The 20,752-nt window shown below is 42.6% G+C and overlaps 1 protein-coding gene across 4 annotated transcripts; it reads right to left on the bottom strand.

Moving 5' to 3' along the window:
• Positions 1-288: 288 nt before the first annotated feature.
• On the bottom strand, positions 289-20,430 carry LOC102237427 (fibronectin-like). 4 transcript variants are annotated; one of them, XM_023331702.1, is made up of 46 exons: positions 20,125-20,430; positions 19,842-19,967; positions 19,509-19,640; positions 19,199-19,330; positions 18,972-19,109; positions 18,740-18,886; positions 18,479-18,655; positions 18,154-18,336; positions 17,837-18,013; positions 17,263-17,418; positions 17,013-17,141; positions 16,760-16,903; positions 15,266-15,387; positions 14,614-14,782; positions 14,336-14,512; positions 14,088-14,219; positions 13,877-13,966; positions 13,607-13,801; positions 12,024-12,302; positions 11,638-11,901; positions 11,467-11,561; positions 11,057-11,225; positions 10,790-10,876; positions 10,424-10,615; positions 9,259-9,537; positions 8,802-8,993; positions 8,626-8,715; positions 7,883-8,149; positions 7,662-7,778; positions 7,412-7,573; positions 7,164-7,319; positions 6,959-7,075; positions 6,111-6,380; positions 5,843-6,030; positions 5,666-5,753; positions 4,840-5,019; positions 4,654-4,743; positions 3,723-3,911; positions 3,488-3,577; positions 2,711-3,135; positions 2,477-2,615; positions 1,664-1,819; positions 1,456-1,581; positions 1,258-1,364; positions 1,087-1,173; positions 289-992 (listed from the first exon to the last, which is right to left on the bottom strand). In XM_023331702.1, exons 1-46 carry the CDS (start codon positions 20,264-20,266, stop codon positions 915-917), a joined length of 7,347 nt encoding a protein of 2,448 aa, XP_023187470.1. In that variant the 5' UTR covers positions 20,267-20,430; the 3' UTR covers positions 289-914. The 4 variants fall into 4 exon arrangements, with proteins under 4 accessions (XP_023187470.1, XP_023187471.1, XP_023187472.1 ...); XM_023331703.1 differs by having other exon boundaries at positions 18,485-18,655; XM_023331704.1 differs by lacking the exon at positions 9,259-9,537.
• Positions 20,431-20,752: the final 322 nt, after the last annotated feature.

Raw genomic sequence — 20,752 nt, 5'->3', positions numbered from 1 at the left:
TCTCTACAGAATATGCATGAACAAATTTGCAACTACTATTTTTGGTCATATTCCTCATTTGATTTCAAAACTCAGTTGGCAACATATGAACAAAATGAATGTTAAGCAGTTGATTGCATGCTAGCAAGCCAAGGTTTGCTAGCATGCAAGCTAACTACCCAGAAAAAAATCTGTTTATTTGCTTTATACAAGACAAGACACCAGGGGACGTTCAGTTATTCCCCTGGTGTCTAAGTTTCTGTTTGTATGCAGAACAAAAAAATATAACATAGATGATCACACAATATGCAAAATTTAGAATCTCTCCAGCTTTATTAAAACAAGGGACTTTTGTCAAAGACAAAAACCACCTTGTCACTGACAAAGTACAAAAATAGACCGGTTCACATTCTCACAGCCTAGCTCAAACATTCGAATACCGTGATTAAAGGGATGAACTGGTAAAAAAAAAGATGTTTGAAGTTCGTCAATCACACACGGTGCGACCCTTCCACCTTAAAACGAAGGGTTACAGAAAGAACCAGATGCTTGAAGACAGTTACAAATGCTAACTACTTGCATTCTTAAACACAGTGCTTACTTTCTGACAATGTTTTATGATGAGTAGATCCAAAACATGTCAATGGAAAACAAATGCCAGCTGGATAAGTAGCCTTTATAACCTTATTTACATTTAGCTGTAATGGGTCATTAGAGCCCTCAGTTCAGTCATTAGGCAGGTGTTTTCAACAGTGAACTGACTGGCTTGAAAAAGAGATCTGGACAGATCAGGCAGCAGGGCAGGAAGCTAGGTGAACGTGCCATAGAAAGTGATAATGCAGTCACACTAACAGCATGGCTTCTACAAGGTGAGACAGTGCAGCAACTGAGGCGGTGACGGAGCGAACGCAAGAGTCACGCCACCGTATGAGAAGTTACTTCTGAGCATTTTGATGAGTGATTCCATCCGCTAGCAGCTCAGGTCGGAGGCACTCGATGGGGCAATGGATATTCTGAAAAATTAGAAGAGTGCAACGTCAACGTGAGGAGTTGGCAAAAAGAACTATATTCAATACTTGTAAAAGAATATAATAATATTCATCTCACTTTTCGAAGTGTGTTTTCTCCATATCTAACAGACTCCAACAGGGTGACATCAGAGCCTGGTCTGCGGCAGTTCTCACACCGCCATCCCTGAGACACAAACATGCACGGTTACACGTCAATTAGGGCTCCATCTAATTCACCACAAATGAAGTGAAGGTTGATTTATCAAACCTGTTGTCCTCCGTCGCAAGTGCAGGTGCAGATAGAGCCTAGGTACTCCTTCTGCCACTGGCTGCCCACCTGGTAGGTTTTGCCCTCATCATAACACACTGACACGTCTGTGTGAAAAGTCACGCACAGTAAAACTCGGCTGTACTGGAAACGCCTCATCACGTCAGAAAATGTCTCTGGGTGTGAAAGAAGCCTTACGTGGTTCACACTTAAATTCTCCTTTGCCGTTTCCCAAGCAGGTGCAGCTCATGAGGTGTCCGTTCTCGGCCTGGCGATCCCACTGCTCTCCGATGCGGTAGTTCACGCCGTTGTCATGGCACCACTCTGCAATACAAGAACAAACTGTTACGGAAGTCGAGAGAAACCTGCTCGGTTGTGTTCATATGTGAGCGCCCCCAAAACTTACTCGACGAATCACATCTAAAGTGACCGCCGGCCAGGCACCTGCACCACAGCTTGAAGCCCGTCTCAGACAGGCGTTCCCATTCGCCTCCGACGTCGTGGTAGGTGGCAGTGAAGGCATCGTAGCATGGGTCGTTGGTGGTGGGGACTCCACCCGATCCTGGCAGAAGATTAGGATTGAGAATTAAAAAAAAAAAAAAATCACAGATCAACATCACTTTTGTAGTCTGCTTATAAACACGGTTTAGTTTTCAGTAGTATAATGGTGAATATCTAAGCAGGTCTCTAGAAATATGAAATCTGATATGAGTGTTGCAAATTGTTTCATATTTATCTTGAATATTTTTCCATCTTAAGGGTTCTTTTTGTGAGAATTTTCTGGTTGAAAAGAACAGGATGTAAACATTTCTTTTAGATTTCTTTAGCAATTCTAGAACTGTAAAACGGGCTATAACTTGCGAAGCATCAACATTTCTGAACTACATCCATGTGCTGAAGTTTATGCTGACAAGTAGAATAATAAAAAAGAAAAATTCAACAACAAATTTCATTAATGTTAAAGAACATCATTTACAATTTTTCTGTCATTTTTTTCATAAGATAAAAAAATGTTTCTAATTAGTTTTTGTAATATTTTATCCCAACATTTAATATCATTACAGTAGTAACGACTATGAGTCTGTTTCTGCTGCATATTCTCCCAAACAGATCAGAGATGCTATATTTTAAAACATTTTTGTTTTGTCTGTCCTATTTGGAGATCCCCAGCAGATCATTGAAGACGCTGCATCGCTGTTTCCCTGAACACTGAGCTTACTTGTGTTTCCAGCGGTGACTCTCTGCTCCAGAATCTTGTGTTTGAGTGCTCCCAGCAGCGCCTCCACTATCACGTTATAGTCTTCTCCAGGAGTGAGTCCTATCAGGGTGGCGGTGGTGGCTGTGCCTGGCAGGCGGGCCTGTAGACCGAGAATTGATTGAATTTGAAATGAGTTACATGACTCCGGCTACATGCTACATGCATGACTAAAATCTTTTGGGTCTCACTCCTCACCGTGAACATCTTCTCATTTCTGCTTGTGAGGGGATTGCAGGACAGGAGGTAGGCATTGCTCTGCCTGTAAGGCTTCCAGGAGATGCTGGTTTGAGTCTGGGCTTCCTGTGGTACTCCTGTCGCATTAAAAAGCGAGGCTCTGATGGGAAATTTGAGCTTCACAACAGGCTGCCTACGGCCTTCTGCATCGGGGAGAGGGAGAAAGACCAGGGGCTCACGGACTTGCTCATTGGGCGACTGCGGGTTGCCTCCATTGTTGTTAAACTCTGTGTACTCCACATGCTGGCTTTGACCCCCAACTACATCCTGATTGGGTCCTGTAAACTGGACTTGGTTGTCTAAGTGAGTTTCGGGCACATCCAGCTGGTCGCCAGCCCCGGGGCGGTACGGCGGCGGCAGAGGCTGGGGAAGCAGGGAGTCTGACTCTGGGCGGGAGAGACGAGGTTAGGGAAGCAAGCTGGTTAGATGAGGCAGAGCTACGGTGAAGCTAATTTATCACAGCCACACAGGACGCAGCACATTGGCAGCTTTGGACTAAAATTCAACTATTTCATGACGTAGCGTTGCAAACACACGCATATATTTTTGAATGGCATTTGTGAAGACATTCAAACTATAAATAGGTATTATGTTTAAGAGTCAAACACTGCTTGACTGTAGCAAATAAAAAAATGCATTTGAGCAAATAAAAGCAGAGGCTCAAATATGACATTTTCAACTCATTTACCTGCAACCACTTTGTTTTTAATATAAAAGGTAAATATTCTGAATACTTACGAGTCCTGATCTTTCCCACCAGAGGTGTGCTCCTCTGTCCATTCTGGATGACGATAATCTTGATGATGTACTCTGTGGCTGGTTTCAGAGCTGAACAGAAACATCACATATCACGTCCAGTTAATTCATTAGTGCTAAACAAAAATACAAAGGGTGGCTATTTTAAGACGACTTTGGTACTATTTAACTCTGAAATTAGATTATATTACTTGGACAAGAAATAATTTGGACCTACCAGGTATGGTGGCGTAGTTTTGGCCAACGTGGGGTTGTGGGTTGAGCTCCTGCGGGGCTCTTCCAGTCTCTTCATAGGTGATGTAGTATCCGGTGATTTGTGTGGAAGGAGGCTGCCAGGTGAAGGAGATGGATGTGGGGGTCAAAGATGTAAACTGGAGGCCGGTAGGAGCCTGGACCACGGGTTTAACTGTGAAGAAGAAAAAAAATCATGTGTGTCATGAACTATTTTCAAAAAAAATATTCCCAACAAATGAGGATTTCATTTACAGTAGAAAATGAGTTGCCCCTATATTAAATATAATTGCCCTATTAAATCATGATTTAACTGCAGAGTGCAAAACCCATTCAGTCAGAATGAAGAAATCACCTAAAAGGACCCAACCGACAACATGAAGTAGGCTAAAACAAAAATCTAAACAACACATCATGTGCTAGACTATAGCTGCTGCCCCCAAAACAGAGAAAACATGATGGTAGTCTGAGTCTGCTTTGCTGCTTCAGACCTGAATGACTTGCCATTATTTATAGAACAATGAATTCTGTCAGAAAGTCGTGAAGGAGAAAGTCCCTCCATTAGTTCATGACTTATGTTCTGATAAGCAAAAACATCAATTAAAACAGGGATCCTTTCTTACCTTAAAAAGGGAAGGTATACCTCAAATAAATCAACTAAAGTTTTACAACAAATTCATTATGTGTTGTTATTGTGAATGTTGGTGTAGTCCAAGACTTTCTACTAACAGACTGTATGTAAAAAAATAAAAACTCATAATTTAACTTTACACCTACTCAAGAGAAAGTGTATTTTTATTATGCGTCACTCTTCTTATTCAACCATGCCCATGTGTGATTATAAAGGTCAAATTATGTAAAATTGCCACATCGATGCTTCCCAAGGTGTGTTAAAAGATAAGGCACTTGTTTTATACCTGTTTCACCCCGGAGAGTAAACGGAGCGCTCCTTGTGTTTCCATTCAGAGCGTACAAGTTAATAGAATAAAGGGTTCCTGGCCGCAGACCTGAAAAACACAAAAACGCACACTGTGAAGCGAGACCTATTCAACAAGTCACTTCAGATGACAAACCAGTTCATTTAGCTGAGACATGAGGCCTACCGGTCAAAGTGTAGATGTATGTGTCCCCTGGGATGGTCCTTCTGATGGTGTCACGAGAACCACTCATAGGCGTAGCTTCAAGAAGGAAGCTAGTGATCGTCTCCCCCTTGGGGCGCCAACTCAAAGTTAAAGAGGTTTCCTCCGAATCGATGATCCGCACACGGCGAGGAGCGCTGACCTCTGTATTGACCAAATTACAAACGGATCAGTGAGCTCTACAAATGTAACAGTTTACATCATGGTGGAAGAGTCTTAAGCCATCTGTCATTTCTTTATGTTTTGCTTCCAAGAGGCCCCCTGTTTTAGTAAGCTTTCATAGAGGTCTCTTCCCTCTGACCTGCCAGTAATAGGTTACGTTTTTAAAAATGTTTTCTATGCCACCAATTTACAACAAAAAGCAAATTTCCTGTTACAAGAAAAACAAATCTAATTCATATGCCGGTCTATTGAATTCAAAGTGGTCCAAATTTACTGCAAATGAAGCAAACTACTCCCAATCCAATGAGATTGTCAGATTTAGATTGTATTAATTACAGTGTAATTGAGTGCAGTTATTCTATAATAAAGTCAGATTCAGCTGATCACCAAATCCCAACTGGTGAAAAGTTATCTATGAGGGTGAGAGTTTAGTAAAGAAAAAGACAAACACAGAATTCATGGGTCAAAAATTGTTTAAAAGACGAGATAAAAACCGAGGACATGAAGTTGGTGCCGGCAATAACTCCACTAATGGTTCTGACCAGGAACCACCCAGAAAGATTACAAAATGGCTTCCTCCTGGCAAGTAAATGATGAACACATTTTGGGAAGTAAAGAAGCCACAGACCTTCCAGTGTGGTTGCCTCTCCTTCCAGTGGTCTGCTGGTGACAGAGTTCTTCAAGGCGTAGACCTGAACTTGATACACTGTTGCAACCTAAAGGACAAAGACATATTACTGATGTGCCACCACCGAATAAAATGCATTTATCTCACTTTTCATTCATGTACAAAAACATTGTTTACCATAAGCCCTGGTACAACTACGCGCGTGGTATCTGGGGCAACGTTCATTTCTTTGCGGGGGCTGTTGATATTCTTTGGGGTGATGACCACACGGTAGCCTGTCAGGCGGGCGTCTGGAGCCCGCCACGTAATCGTGAAGAAAGACGGTCCAACCTCAGAGACCATCATGTTGGTCGGCGCAGGGATTACTAAAACAAAGTCACCATAGCGAACATTAAGCTTGCATGTATGTCAGTCATGCATAGGAATATGTTTCCTAAATTTCTACCTGTTGATTGGGTTCCCACTAAAGGCGTGCTGGGAGTCCGGCCGTTGAAGGCAATGACCTTCACTGTGTACTCAGTCCCAGGACGGAGATCTCTTAGCACAGCGCTGTCCTGATCACCTCTGGGGGCTGGGCGAAGTTCTCTCTCTCCCTCCTCTGAGCTGGAGTACAAGACGCGGTAAGACGTCACCGTGCCGTCGGGGCTGTCCCACGTGATGCGCATGGAGGTGGAGTCGATGTCGGAGAAGATCAGGTCCTTGGGATGATCCATGGCTGCAACAAAGAAGGAGGATGAAATATTCCTTTCATAGCAAAGCCAGAGTTTTAACTTGCTTTGTACACCATCTATTTTTACATCTCATCCTGTTCCCAAAATGAGATTAACTCCACAAAGTCTCCATCTTTCAAGATTTCTTTAACTCCAACCTTCAAGCTGTTTAAAACTGTACATTTCCTTAAATGACGTTCACAATTTGTACACCGTCTTTACAGGGCTGCATCCCAAAAGACATACTGTAGCTTTACAATGTTGCTGTAGAGACTGAGAACAGCAAATCCGTTGTTTCTGTTTTGTGCTAAACTGGTCTCTAATTGATGGAATAATTCTAAAGGAGCTTTAAAATGAATCTAATTATTTTGAGTAATGGCGGCTTGTCCGCAGATGTCCATCCTATCCTGTTGTTTTCTGACATTTCTCAGGGATTTTCTCTTCTGTCATACGCCACATTTAAAGTATGCTTTTCTATTACATATGAATGTCATTGCAAGCTTATTAACAGAATCTAACACATTTTTTTTTATCAAAGCAGTCCTTTTCTTGCATCAGTTTTGGATGTTTGAATTACACTAACCAGTAAAAGCATTCTCCACAACAGGAGAAGAGGGTTGTCCACCACTGCCCAAGGCAAAAACGCTGACAACGTACTCAACTGTGGGCATCAGACCTACGAAAGACTTTTCTGTCGTCTCTGCAAAGCAAAAATAAAATAGGTCAGTTTTTGAGGGAGATAACCTTAAGTATTTAGGGACGTTACGTAAGAACATAGCATATCTTACGGGGAGCCACTACTTCAGAGTAGGAAGGTCCCAACCCATTCTTGGGGGCAACTGTGACTCTGTAGCCTCTGACTGGACCCTGAGGCGGAGACCAGCGCACTTTAATGCCGTTGTCAGTCACATCGGTGACCTTCATGTCAGTGGGGGGTTCGGTATCTGAATAAAATGGGAATTAATGAAACCTTCAGATCCCTTCTAACAATCAGATCTCTTAAAACTGTATTTTTGCTTTGTTCACATTATAATACCTGTCCTGTGTGTTATGTAGACAGGTCTGTTGGAGGCAGGGCTGTCTCCTCGTGCTGTGACGGCATAAACTGTGATGGTGTAGTCAGTGCCGGGCCTCAGCCCAGTGATGGTGGCGGTGGTCTGGGAGCCTGGGATTGTAAACTCTTGGGGAGATTCACCACCTGCAAGCGAATAAACAAAATGTCACTGTCAAACTTTGCACTTTGGCAAAGTGTGGACCAAATTTGGAAATTAATCACGACTACACACTTGTGCCTCCATAGGTGATCCTGTAGTTCTTCACTTCCACAGAAGGGGCGTCCCAGCGGATGGTGATGCTGGTAGGTGTGGATGATGTTACCTCAAGATCAGTGGGTGCATCAGAGACTGAAAAGCAGTAACAGAAAAGAGGTAAAAGAACGACATTAGTCATAATCAAAGATTAAAGGATCAAGCTGCAGGATCCCACTTCAAAAAACCAAAAAACTCACTGGTGGCTTGTGTTCCAGTTAGAGGTTGACTTTCCTCATTGTCATAGACAGCGTACACATAGATCATGTACTCAGCCTCAGGTTCCAGTCCGGTCACAGTGAAGTGGTTCTTGGATGGGGGGAGCCTATCGTCCTTGGCTCGCCCACCACTTGTTTTCTGGTACCGAAATCGGTAGCCCGTGATAGGAGATATGGGAGCCTGCCACTGAACAGTGAAGGAGTTGGTCCGGATGTCGGTGAAACGCAGGTCAGTCGGCGAGTCCAGAACTGGAAGGAGGTTTTAGGAAATTGAGCTGAATTGGAAGTCAGCATAAAAACAAATCTGGAGAGAAATCTAAAACAAAGGTTTGAAATGACTCAGAGGCTGTTTCAAGTTAATAAATGTGAACAAGGGAGAAGAAAAGAAGAAATTAAAGCAAAATCCTTAGCAGACGAGCATTATCGGAAAGTTATGTCTTAAGTGATGTGCATCACCCATCTCCTGTTCATTGGGTTTTCATCTAACAGTAGTTAGGATCCACATAAATTCCCACGAAAACTTTCATATTGTCTGGAGAACCACTGATTGGGAACAATGTAAATCCACTGATGGTATACTGCACGGTCTAAACTACATGAAAATGTAGTTTTCTTATAGTTTTCATCATTTAAATGATGAAAATTGAGTTTTTTGGGGGGGTTTTGTCGTTTTCTGTCAGCTTTCACATCACCTTTCATAAGACAGCCTACTCCATAATACTCACTCGTTCTCTGAGTCCCTGTAGCAGGTTCACTTTCTCGTTCACCATAGACGCAGACAACACTGATACGGTACTCCGTGTTGGGCTGCAGGTCTTTATAGAAAAAAAGAGAAATAATAATAGTTGCAACATGCAATTTTGTTTTTTCAACAGACACCATAAGTTGCGTGTAGTCTTACTCTGCAGCAGGAAGGTATTAGTGGCGCCACCAACATTGACTTCCTTTACATCGTCGTCCGTGTTCACGGGGTGGTAGCGGATTACAAAACGAGAAATTTCACTGGGCGTGGCGATGTTGGGGATGGTCCATGTCACCCGGATGTGGTCTGGACCCACACCTCCAAACTGCAAGTTAGTCGGAGCTGGTACAGCTGGAAGAACGGAAAATTGAAGGTTATGTATCGACAAGGCATTAGTTAAACGAGACATTATGCATAGTTTACAGCTAAATTCAACAAAAGGCATATGAATGGTTTGATTTGATAAAAAGAATAAATCAGATTTTGCTAGGAATCTGTATTTGCACATAAAAATTGACACAAGTGTCAAACAAATAAAATGCAGAGTGTGTTGCTATGTCTCTAAAATTCAATTTCCCGTCCCTCCCCTTTAATTAAGTGGTAAAAAAGAAATCACCAGCTTCTGTTTGTTTTGTGTATGTGGTCGCCTTGCTCTCTCCCTCCTCTGTAACTGTGACGATAGTGATGTCATAGTCCACGCCGGGCTCCAAGCCGTGAATCGTGTAATAACCAGCAGACACCTCCACCATATCTTGAAAGATGGGCATGCTCTCGCCTGAGGTTTTTACCGTTATGCGGTAAGCAATGACGGCGGTAAAGTTTACAGGGGTCCAGCGCAGGCCAATGGTGGTGTCAGTAATGTCGACGAAGTCAACGTGAGTTGGGATGGGGATTTCTGAAAAGGGGTTAGACCGGTTCCCAAGCACAAGCAGAAATCAGACAGAAAGGAGAATAGAATTACACCAGCAACTTGTCATACCAATTAAAGCAGTCAGAGAAGTACTGTGTAACAGTAGCCATGCCAAATAACAATACAGCAAATGAAAAAAACAATAACCATCAATTAAAATGAAAAAAATGCATGCAATGTTTAAAGTTATTGGCCATGCTGGAAAGTTTGATCCCATCATCTATTAACTGTGATCTCCATGCAGTTCACAGCTCAACCAGTGATCATGTTAGTTTTAGTATTTAGCACTGCATTTGCACAAAAATTTAAAACCTTCTTGAAGGTTTTTAATGTCTGGCTTAATGTTTGACAAACATTGTCCCTGCATGAGATAGAAAACAACTAGCAGTGGTGTTTGTTGTATTTGCCAAAATAAGACAAAACATTTGGCTTTATCCTCCACTTCATTGTAATAAGAATCAACCTTTCTTATGGTCTTTTAAAGAGGGTTCGATTTTTCCCAGATTCTTAAAAGTAGAACTTTCAGATTCTGTTCATCCACAAGATATTTTCACTTGTGTACAATTACCTGTAGACTGGCTGAAAAACAGTTGATCAGGAGCTTTACAACAATTATAGGAAATCAGGCTTCTTAAAAGGTGAAGACATGTTAACACCAAGGTAGACAGGGCCTACTGTGCTGCTGCTCTAGGTTTTGTTCCTAACCTACAGAGCTTTGAGATTTTTGGTTTGAAACTTTGGCCCAAAGACGAGAACAAAGATACAGCTTTTGATTATTTCAATAAAGAAACAATCTGCCTACTAACAAGACACTTTCTTTTGGCACAGCTGTGTGGTTAACAGGGAAAGATGATCTTCCTGGTGGCTCTACCTGGGGTGATAACAGTGGATATCGGTACGCTCTCCACTGGTCCCTTGAGAGTGAATACGCTGACGTTGTACTCCACCCCCAGATTGAGGTTTTCTAGAAGACATGTGTTTTGATCCGGTGCTACAAACTCCTCCAAAAAGTTCCCTCTGTGGCCACTGGTTGGCGCACTTGTCACTCTGTAGCCAGAGATCCCTGCAGAAAATAGGGGAGTGAAAGATTTTGAAAAAGTTGGACACATTTTCAAATGATAGTGAGATAGAGGTAATAGAGACATTTGTCCAGGTGGATTGGGGATCTAAAGCCAAGGTCTAGACTTGGTCCCATCCAACAGCTTGGCGGTGCGTGGGGTGCTTAGTCAATATTTACCTGGTGTTCTGGAGGCAATCCAGTAGACGGTTAGATCTCCCGTGTCCGGGTTGGACACCACTCTGAGGTCGGTTGGAGGAGACACAGCTGCACAAGAGAAAGGATTTTATGCAGCTGTTAAGGTCTTGCCAGATTGTTTAAACAGTGCTGCGTTGGCTCACAAAAGCATTACATCATTCTGATTATAAACACTTTAACAAAGATTCATGTTGAGCAGTTGTTATCAGGGCTGTGTTTTTCCTCCAGTCAAATGAAATACAGACGCACTGGTGACAACGTTGCGGGTGATGGGGTTTCCACGGTTGCGGCCGTTGAAAATGGGCTGAACGCTGTAGGTGTACTGAGTTCCTGGGAACAGGCCGCCAATGTCAATGCGCCCAGAGTCCGAGGTCTCTTCTCTAGGAGATTCGCCTTCCTCACTCGGGAGAACAGAAAGCTGAAGAAAGCAAAGAGAAAACATTGTGATCAGCAGATACTCATAAAATTTAGCACAATACCTAAAATCTCCTCACAACTGACCAAAACGACATGCTGAGATTTCAGCAAACGACTAATCTCCTGGGGTTAGTTGCCCAACTAATCAGCTTCGTACATTGAAGATGGAGACGTAGCTTTTCATTGATGCATAAAAACTGCGACAGTTTTGGAGTTATCAGAGCAAAAGGGCGATGACCTACCTTGTAGCTGAATCTGTGGATAGGCGTCCAGCTAATAACGATGGAGGTGTCTGTGACCTCTGTGCTGAAAGGAGGAGCGTTTCCCATCCGAGGAGCTGGAAACAAGACAGAAGACATGAGTAAAACCTCCACATAAAAAGATGTTCTAGTCTGGGGTGAAAGTTTTCTGACCGGTAGTAAAATACGCAGTGGTTCCCTCGCTCAGCTTATTGTTCTGCACAGAGTGTAACTGTGCCGTGTACTGTGTGTCTGGGCGCAAATTCTTCAAAGAGTACTGTGTGACCACTCCGGGGATTCTCCTCTCAACGGGGTTGGAGCCCTCGATGCTCAGGAGGAGGCGGAAACCAGTAACAACAGCGCGGGGAGCATCCCAGATGACCAGTGCGCTGTCATGTCCAATGTCAGTGAAACGTACGTTTGTTGGTGAGTCAGGTTCTGCAGGGGGAAATAAGACATAACCCATGTGAAAAAGTCAGCATGTGTTTTGTAATTTGATGATTTTTTTTATAATCTGAGTTTTGAAGTTTAAAAAAAAAAAAAACAACAGTGCCACCTACTGGTGGATTTTTCTCCAACAAGCGGCTGGCTCTCAGAATCGCCTCTGACGGCGTAGATGTAGAAGCGGTAGAGCGTGCCGGGCTGCAGATGGGTGATTTCAGCGTACGCGTTGGGGGAAACGGGCAGCTGAAGAGGCCGCAGCTCGGTGCCGTCCTGGCCCATTGGTGAGAAGACCACCCTGTAGCCGGTAACCTCGGTGGGAGGACCCGTCCAAGTAATGCTGATCCTGGTATCCGAAACCTCGTAGAACTGCAGGTCGGTCGGAGCTGGGATCTTTTCTGTGGAGAGGAAAAGATTTGGTCACACATAGTTAAATATCAGGTGTTTCTCATAACGTTTATTGAAACTCTCGAGAACAAACATCTGTTAAGCATTACTTCTTAAAAGATTGAACACTCACTTTATGGTTTAGAACAGCTAAGACTTTTGCCTCATTGGTATTTGATGATCTGTGTAACCCAATAGTTATCCTTTACGTTATGTACATATTATTTTTATCATGAAGCAAATGATATTTAAAATATTTGCAAGGCCTCTACCATATTGATATTAGATAAGGAAGAAAGGTAATAGTAAAAGAAACAACTGTTTATAATGATCAAAAAGGAAACATCCAGCTTGTTTTCAAATTCCAAACTTGAAAGGTAAGTCCAATAAAGGTTTTAACAGTTCCCAAGTGGAGTTTTTGCCTAAGTTTGGCTCAAACCAGGTGGAAAATCCACAGCAAATACTAAAGCAACAGAAGGAATTAAAGTAATAGTCGTTTCCTACAACATCTGTTTTTATTTTTCAAGAACAAATTTCCCAGTCCAGCCACAAGGAAGTAAAAGAAATTATTATCTTTTCTAAATTATGTGCTAAAGATTGATGAGGTGTTTGTGCTTTAGGGGTGTTGGCTCCATAAGCATTTGTCTTTCCAAGTGTTAAAACTTTATCTCAGAAGGCTTTGAGGACCCCCTGTAAATCACGTGCTAGTCAAAACCTAGATTGAGAAGATGAGAAAAATATTTAAGTTACTAATGAAGTTATATCATATCAAAAGTTTGGACACACTTTTTAATTCAATGAGTTTCCTTTATTTTCATGACTATTGACATTGTACGTAGATTCACACTGAAGGCATCAAAACTATGAATAACACATGTGGAAATATGCACTAAACAAAAAAGTGTAAAACAACTGAAAATACCCCTTATATTCTAGTTTCTTCAAAGTAGCAACCTTTTGCTGTGATTACTGCTTTGCACACACTCTGCATTTTCTTGATGAGCTTCAAGAGGTCGTCACCTGAAATGGTTTTCACTTCATAGGTCAACCTGCCCTGTCAGGTTAATAAGTGGGATTTCTTGCCTTATAAATAGTCATGAAAATAAAGAAAACCCATAGAATTAGAAGGTGTGTCCAAACTTTTGGTCTGTACTGTATATAACTCATACCTGACAGCTCATTTTAATAACCTTCCACGTCATTTTAAGAATTGTAACCAGCTAAACCAAAGAGCCATCCAGCCTCATACATGGGTGCTGAATTTGATTATCTGTGCAGTTATTTTATTTGCAAAACAGCCATTTATAATGTGTACCTCGTTTTGGCGAGCCAGCCGTGCTGACCCGCACAGAAACAGGCTCACTCTCCAGGTTCTCCTCCACAGCATAGATACTGACGTTATAGAGGAGACCTGGGCTAAGGTCCACCAGGGTCACTGAAGTCTCCGAGTCAGGGAGGATGAGCTCGGTGCTGCTGCCTTCCTCTGACGGAGTGTAAACCAAGCGGTACCCTGAGAGCAGAAGCGTGGAGTTGACTTACATAGCCCAAACATTTCAAGTAATAAATGCAGAAAGTCAGTTGTTACCAGTTATCGGCGCCTGAGGTCTGCTCCAGCTGATGCGGATGGAGGTTTCCGTGATCTGATCCACAGGAAGCAAAGTGGGTGTGTCAGGAGCTGGCAGAGAAAAAAAAGAAATTAGGGAAGTTATGCAAACAAATTTTTACAAAGTTGGATAAAATTTGATGTATTCTAAATATTATTGTTATTTAAGAAGAGTGGGAGAAATGTTTCCAACCAGTGGTCTGTGAGGTGGTCAGGATGAGGTTCGGATGTCCGTCTCCCTCGGGCATCTCGTACACGCTGACGTTGTATCTGCGGCCAGGCTCAAGATCGCTAATGGTGACCGACGTGGTGGTGCGGGGAACATCTGAAGAACCACAAAAAGGTTTGATGAAACACCCAACAGGTTATTAGTTACAACACAACTCAAACAGTTAAATGTGAATGTGCTTTTCAAGTTTATTCCAAAGTAAATTAATTCACCCAGGTACTTTGGTGTAGACCCCTCTTCGATGAGCTCATACTCCAACCTAAAGCCAGAGATGGTAGAAGAAGCCGAGGTCCACGACACCACAAAGCTGTTGGAGGTGATCTCTGTTATCGACTCAGACATGTCCACAATTGGCGGAGGTGGCGTCGTCTCTCCTTCCCATGTCTCCACTTTTTGAGATTAGTTGGGTAGGGGGAAAAAACATTTTCTTTAAGAAAGTGTTCTTGATTTTGTGGCATTCAAAGACTGTTAAACCCTGCAGTGAACTTACAGGAGCCATAAGCGGTTGTAAAATCGAAACGTGTGACCTCGCGTTGCCCGTAGTGCATAATGCTGATCAGCTGACCCTCGTAGGTCACACCTGGACGCAGTCCACTGATGGTGTAGGAGTTGAGGTTTCCAGGAATGATGACCTCCCTCCATGGGTTGCGACTGTTTTTCTACATGACAGAGTAAAAAGACAAAGAGCTGAAGACTTCCAAGACTCTTTATGATAAAGAATATTTACTCTCATGCTGCTGAGAAGCTTTACATAAACAGAGGTGAGAGTAAGCTTTTTAAATGAAACTAACTGCATCTATGAGAGCTCTTCAACTTAAACTAATGATCCCAGAAGTCATTTGATGATATACGGTGTCCAACCTAGACAGGTTACAGTCCATCATAGAACCAAACTCAGAGACAAAAAATATGCAGCATTTGGACAGGAAGCACTCAAAAGAGGGCTTCACCTGCACAGGGAATGTGTGTAAACTAGCTGGAACGACAGTGTGTGTCACAGAGAGTTCATGGACTCAAACATTGGACTAAATCAACAAAGATTTTCCACCTCATTCGCAACATTTAGCCTCAAACTCTATGCATTCTCACAAAAGAAAATCACCAGGAAAGATAAAATTTCTAAACATCTCAGTGTGACTTACAAGTCTCCATTTGAGGATGTACTGGGTGACATGGGTAGACGGTGGCACATTCCACTGAATGGGGTGGGAATCTGGCTGGTTTCCTGCTTCTGTTATAAGCACCTGGACGGGTCTTGAGCCGCCTGAGGAGTTATTGGCAGCAAATGGTGGAAGAAACATCAATAAAAAGCACAAAATGAAAATGTGGCTTACATAAAGAAAAAGAAAAAGACTTGTGAGTAACATGACAGTGTGACCTGCGGTGGAGACCTGGGGACTGTTTGATGAGTTACAGCTAAGCGATTCAGAGTTTTGGGTCAGAATCAAACCACCAGGCGATGCTAAACCGGCTCAACACCTACTGACGGCTTACAGTCTGAAATGGCACCTTCATGCTATATTCATCACTTTTATTGGCCCCCTCGTTCGCATATGAACTCATTGCACGGGCTCACTGGCTGTTCACCCTGCACAAACAGTACAGGGCCCTGATAGAACGATAAGCATCACAACTGTCCCTATTTAGGTCAACATTAGCTCCTCGACTCAGTTCAAAGTAACAGTTTAGGCAACTTTTGTGTAAATAAGGACAGGAGGTTTTCTAAAACTTTTGCCTGTCCAATGAAATATTTTATCTGAGCAGGACAACAAACATTACTCAGCAACAGGTGGGGGAGGAGAAAAAACACAAACTTTAAACTTCAAAGGTTAAAGGAAATGACAGGGGTGTTGAGACTGAAAAAAACAAATCCAGCCTTTATGCACCAAACAGGAACAGGAGCTATGTTTTACATACAACATGGGATGGTAGGTAACTTTCAAAAAAAAAAAAAAGCATTTGTGAGGAATCTATTATCTAACAATAATTGCAAATACTGAACAAAGCCTTTAAGCTTTGAATGTATTTATAATTATTGACAGTTTGGTAAGTTATGATGACAGAAAAAAACCTTCACGTTAACATAAAGGAATGACGTGTACGATTTAGTGACATCTTGTGGTGAAGTTGCAAACTGCAAAAAATAAAATGCTCTAAGGACCCCCAACATACTCCTACATACTTCACTCCTCAGAGGTCCATGCAAACTCAAAGCCGACGTCCACAAAGGTAGATTTTTACGTTTGTGAGCTAGGCACCGAGGTGGCTTATCAAACTTGCTGGTATCCACTCGGATTGTGGGAAATGAAGGAATTTATCACGAGAAATGTAGGCATCTGTTAAAGTTACAGATACAAATTTATGTCAGCATTTCCCACTGTTATGCAGGAGAATCTTAAATCACCCAAAAACATAAAAGAAAAGAAAATACATGCAAATCTGAATGATTTTTTGTCCATTAAAAAGTAAATATTTAAAAATTGTGTATGAAGATTTTATGTATGTATTGTGTATTACGCAGGAAACATTTCTGCTGTGTTCCAAAAGGTGCCACAAACCCCAATATGTTGTGACCAAAAAAAGCTATCACAAAAACAGCTAAATTCTGATGTTTATGAAAGAGCATTTTCTCTTACCTGGGTAGGCCTGCAGGGGTTCGCATCCCATTTCTCCTCTTCCTTTGCCAAAGCAAGTGCATCTGTAGTGATACCCACTGATGACTTTGTCCCACTGTTCTCCAATCTGATAGATCGCATTGTTCTGTTGATCTCTGCACTGATCTAGTAGAGAAAAACCAAGCAGATGGGAAAGTTGAGTTGGTTGAACAGAGAAGGTTGGATGTGGACATGTGGAGTATTGACCAGCCAAGGCAGTGAGCCACAAACCAACCTATAGCATCGCACTTCCAGTAGCCGCGTCCCAGTCCGAAGCAGGTGCAGTTCATCATGTGTCCCTCATTGTGGCGCTTTGAGAACTGCTGGTTGACTTCATAGGTCAAGCCATCAACAACGCAGTTGTCTGAACACATAGAGAAAAGCGAGAATTTACTCTCTAAACTGGAAAGCTTTCATATGCGCATCTTCTCAAGATGACTTTAAATCATCTTTATTTCAACTCCACATGGAGTCAGTTGTCTCACCTCGCAGCTGCGAATGGGCAATGCAGTTCCACTCTCCACGGCCATTTCCCAGGCAAGTGCACTCCATCATGTGACCCATGACGTCATGCCGTTTGTCCCACTTGTCTCCGAGACGATGCATCACTCCATCATTGGTGGTGCATACCTCCTCATGGGCTAATTAGGAAAAGAGTAATAAAATGCATACAATCAACTGTGTTTTTTTTTTTCTTGCACATGCAGTTCAAACAGTTCAGTTTAGAGCTGTGCTACATTTTTGGATGTGATAGTCTTTGCCAACACGTTTTTCATAGTCACTAATTATTTGCCCTGGAAAAATGACATTTAGTCTAATAAAACAGGAAGAGATAACTCTAAGGAGCATATTTTCACAACAGCAAGTCTGCTTTGGTTGAACCAAACCACATGTGTTGGGTGAGATAAACTCAGACCCATTCTGATTCGTCTTGATATTAAATTACACAGGACACATTCTGCTAGGAATGAACATTAGATAAAGTTATTTTGAATCTTTTTGCTTAATATTGTGAATTTATTGGAAATCCTACAAAACATCTGAACACTTCACACTGACCAGCCATGGGGCAAAATCCAAAACGCTGGTCCACGTCATAGTTGTAGGTGGTACCGCACCATCTCATGCCATCACGGCGGCCATCGGTGGTACAGTCTGTGTAGTTGCGACCGCTGTAGAGGTATGGGAAGTGGCAAAGGGCACCGTTGGAGTTCCCACCTTGTGTCACCACAACGGCTGCAATTTTCACAGAAATTTATATAGTTACTCCCGAGCTCTAGTTTGGATAACAGTAACTGACAAAAGTCAACACAATACCTCAACAAAGTCACTGTCATTGTTAAGACAAAAACAACATCTCTGTTTCAGAGTCTCACCAAATTTTTCTGTACAGAAGGAATACTGCTGATCTCTCTCATAGTTGGATGTTGTGGAGCACCAGAGCTGCCCATCAGTGCGTCCATCTGAAGTGCAAGAGTAGTACGTCTTTTCCATGAAGACAAATGGGAAAACACACGGCTGGCCATTAGAATTGCCACCATACGCCTGGTTCCTGGCCTCTACACAAACAGGAAATAATTTATTAAGAACAGACGTAAAATGACAGAAATCGAAATTGAATTTGCGCAAAATTCAATTTTCACTACAGCGGTACCCTAGTTTTCAGTAGGAAGCATGTTTTTTTGTCCCATTATAACATACCCTCACCCCATTCCTGGCAGCTGACTCCATTGCCCAGACATGTACACAACATCTGTTTGCTGCCCTGGCTCCTGATCCAGCGGTGCCCGTCAAAGTATGAGGAACCAGAGTCTGTGCGGCAGGTTCCTTCGGTGGTGGGCACGTGATGATGCAGCAGAGCCTGGGTTACACCAGGGCCTGTTAACAGATCGATAAAACAATGTCAAAGACTAAAAGGAGAGGATATTTTTTGTTTACATGACTGCCTTTAACAGAACTCACCTCGGCCTGTGCTCTGTCCTTGACAATTCGATTCTCCCCTGCCGTTACCCAAGCACACGCACTTCATAGCATTCCCCTTGTCGTCAGTCTTTGTCCAAGTGTCTCCAATCCCAAAAGACCTCCTGGTCTGAAGGTCATTGCAACGGTCTGGTTTGTAAATAATGACAAATGAGCTGGCACTGAAAATCAAACCAGGCCTATTTGCTTAAACGCCCATTTAATTCGTACTTACTCCTTGAGGTACAGCTGATACGTCCATTTCCTTCTCCATAGCAGGTGCAATCCAGCATCATCCAGCCTTGGTATGGCCTTTCCCAGGTCTCGCCAACCAGATACGATGATCCAGAGTAGCTATCAAAGCATTTTTCAGCTGCAAGGATAAAAAGTAAAGCAACGGGTAAGCATGGTTGAGGATTAAACGCTTAAAAGTGTTTTAATGCTTTCAGGGGAGACACTCACCCACAGGTTTGCATGTCCATTCTCCCTTGTTGTTCCCAAGACAAACACACTCCAGCAGGTATTCACCGCTCTCATGAGGCTTCTGCCAAGTTTCCCCAATTTTATAAGACCTCCCACTGTCATGGCAACGGTCTGTCAATCACCCAAAGGATCAGACAGTTTATTATTGACATATCAAATATTACTTTTGCATCTCGAACACACATCTAACACTAAAAGGCAACACAGTGTTGCAGCATTAATAAACAAGACCTCTGTCGTTTCACATTGAAATTTGACCTGTGAGCTTTAGAATGAAAGTGTAACCTACATGCTATGGTACAGCTGATTTTCCCAGAGCTAACGCAGGTGCAATCCCACATAAACCCGTCCTTTGGTCTCTCGTAGATTTCTCCCACCCGGTATGTCCGGGCATTGTCCTTATCATAACAGGTCTCGTCCGCTGAGACAAAAACGGAGGAAACAGAAAGGTCAAGAGTTATTGTGAGCCTATCTTGGACTGTTGTCCTGCATGTGTGTAAAAATACTCAAATCTAACATCTGGATCTTTTGAGCACTTTTACTTTGCTTATCAGTTCTTTAATAAAAACGTCTGAAATTGTTGATTTTGGCTTGGAGAGTTGGACTTCAGATTTTGACTGACCTTCAGGCTTTGTTTTACACTTGATGCCTGCTGCTCCATTGCAGGTGCAAACCAATACACTTCCTCGGTAGGGTTTCTCCCACTGTTGGTTCCGTCTGTAAGAGTTACCATTCTCCTCACAACTGTCTAAAGAGTAAAAACGTGGAAATAACACTTTAAAAGTTGCAGTTAGCTAAGTTTAATCTTTCTCAAACAAACATATTAGATGCAACATCTCACATCTCATTCCAATCAGTAAGTTTAAAAGCATCACAAACTCGCACACGAAACAACTTGTGTTTACCTGGAGAGAGAGCAGATGCGTCATGCAGGTCTGGATACACCTGATACTGACCCGTTTGTCTTTTGCTCTTCTTCGGGGCGCAGTGGACTGCGCTACTTACGCACAGCGCAACCAGCAACCCCGTCAGTGGGCCACTAGTCATTTTGTGGATGGACACGGATTTTAATGCAGAATTTAATAATAAAAAGTTTAACTACAAAAGAGCATCTACAAAAACAGGAAGACAGAAGGAGGTGTGCAGAAGTCAAAGCTTGGAGAGATTTTGGAGATTCAGCTCTCTGCGGCTGCCTCTCCAGGCAGATTTTGCACCAGAATGAGGAGAGGGGAGAGGAGCGGTTTTATACCAGGACGCTGCTCTGCCCCAGGGGGAGGGATTTTACTGGAGTTTGGATCATCCTCCTGCGTGTGAGTAATACTCACCCGTCACTTTCAGTGCATGAAATAGCCTAAGTCAAAAATAATTGTAAGGTGTGAAAAGAGCGTAAAAGCTACAGGAACGGACTAAATATTTGTGCGTGAATTGTTCTAAGTTCAAGATAGCAGTAATTTATTGTACCGATAAATCAAGGACAATATTTATTCTACCTCCATCTACTGGTATTTCTGTGCAAGGACAGCTACACTTACG

This window comes from Xiphophorus maculatus, chromosome 4, assembly GCF_002775205.1.
Source record: "Xiphophorus maculatus strain JP 163 A chromosome 4, X_maculatus-5.0-male, whole genome shotgun sequence".
In the NCBI taxonomy this organism is placed as follows: Eukaryota; Metazoa; Chordata; class Actinopteri; order Cyprinodontiformes; family Poeciliidae; genus Xiphophorus; species Xiphophorus maculatus.
Note: the sequence above shows the minus strand (reverse complement) of the source record. Positions and strands in the feature narration are given on the sequence as shown.

What these genes read in the sequence shown, in the direction of transcription:
- LOC102237427 (XM_023331702.1), bottom strand. Translation starts at nt 20,266, where the DNA reads ATGACTAGTGGCCCACTGACGGGGTTGCTGGTTGCGCTGTGCGTAAGT. An exon ending in TACAACCGCTTATGGCTCCT is followed by an intron (nt 14,513 to 14,613) that starts GTAAGTTCACTG and finishes AATCTCAAAAAG; the next exon opens with TGGAGACATGGGAAGGAGAG. An exon ending in GACCACCTCACAGACCACTG is followed by an intron (nt 13,967 to 14,087) that starts GTTGGAAACATT and finishes TTTCTCTGCCAG; the next exon opens with CTCCTGACACACCCACTTTG.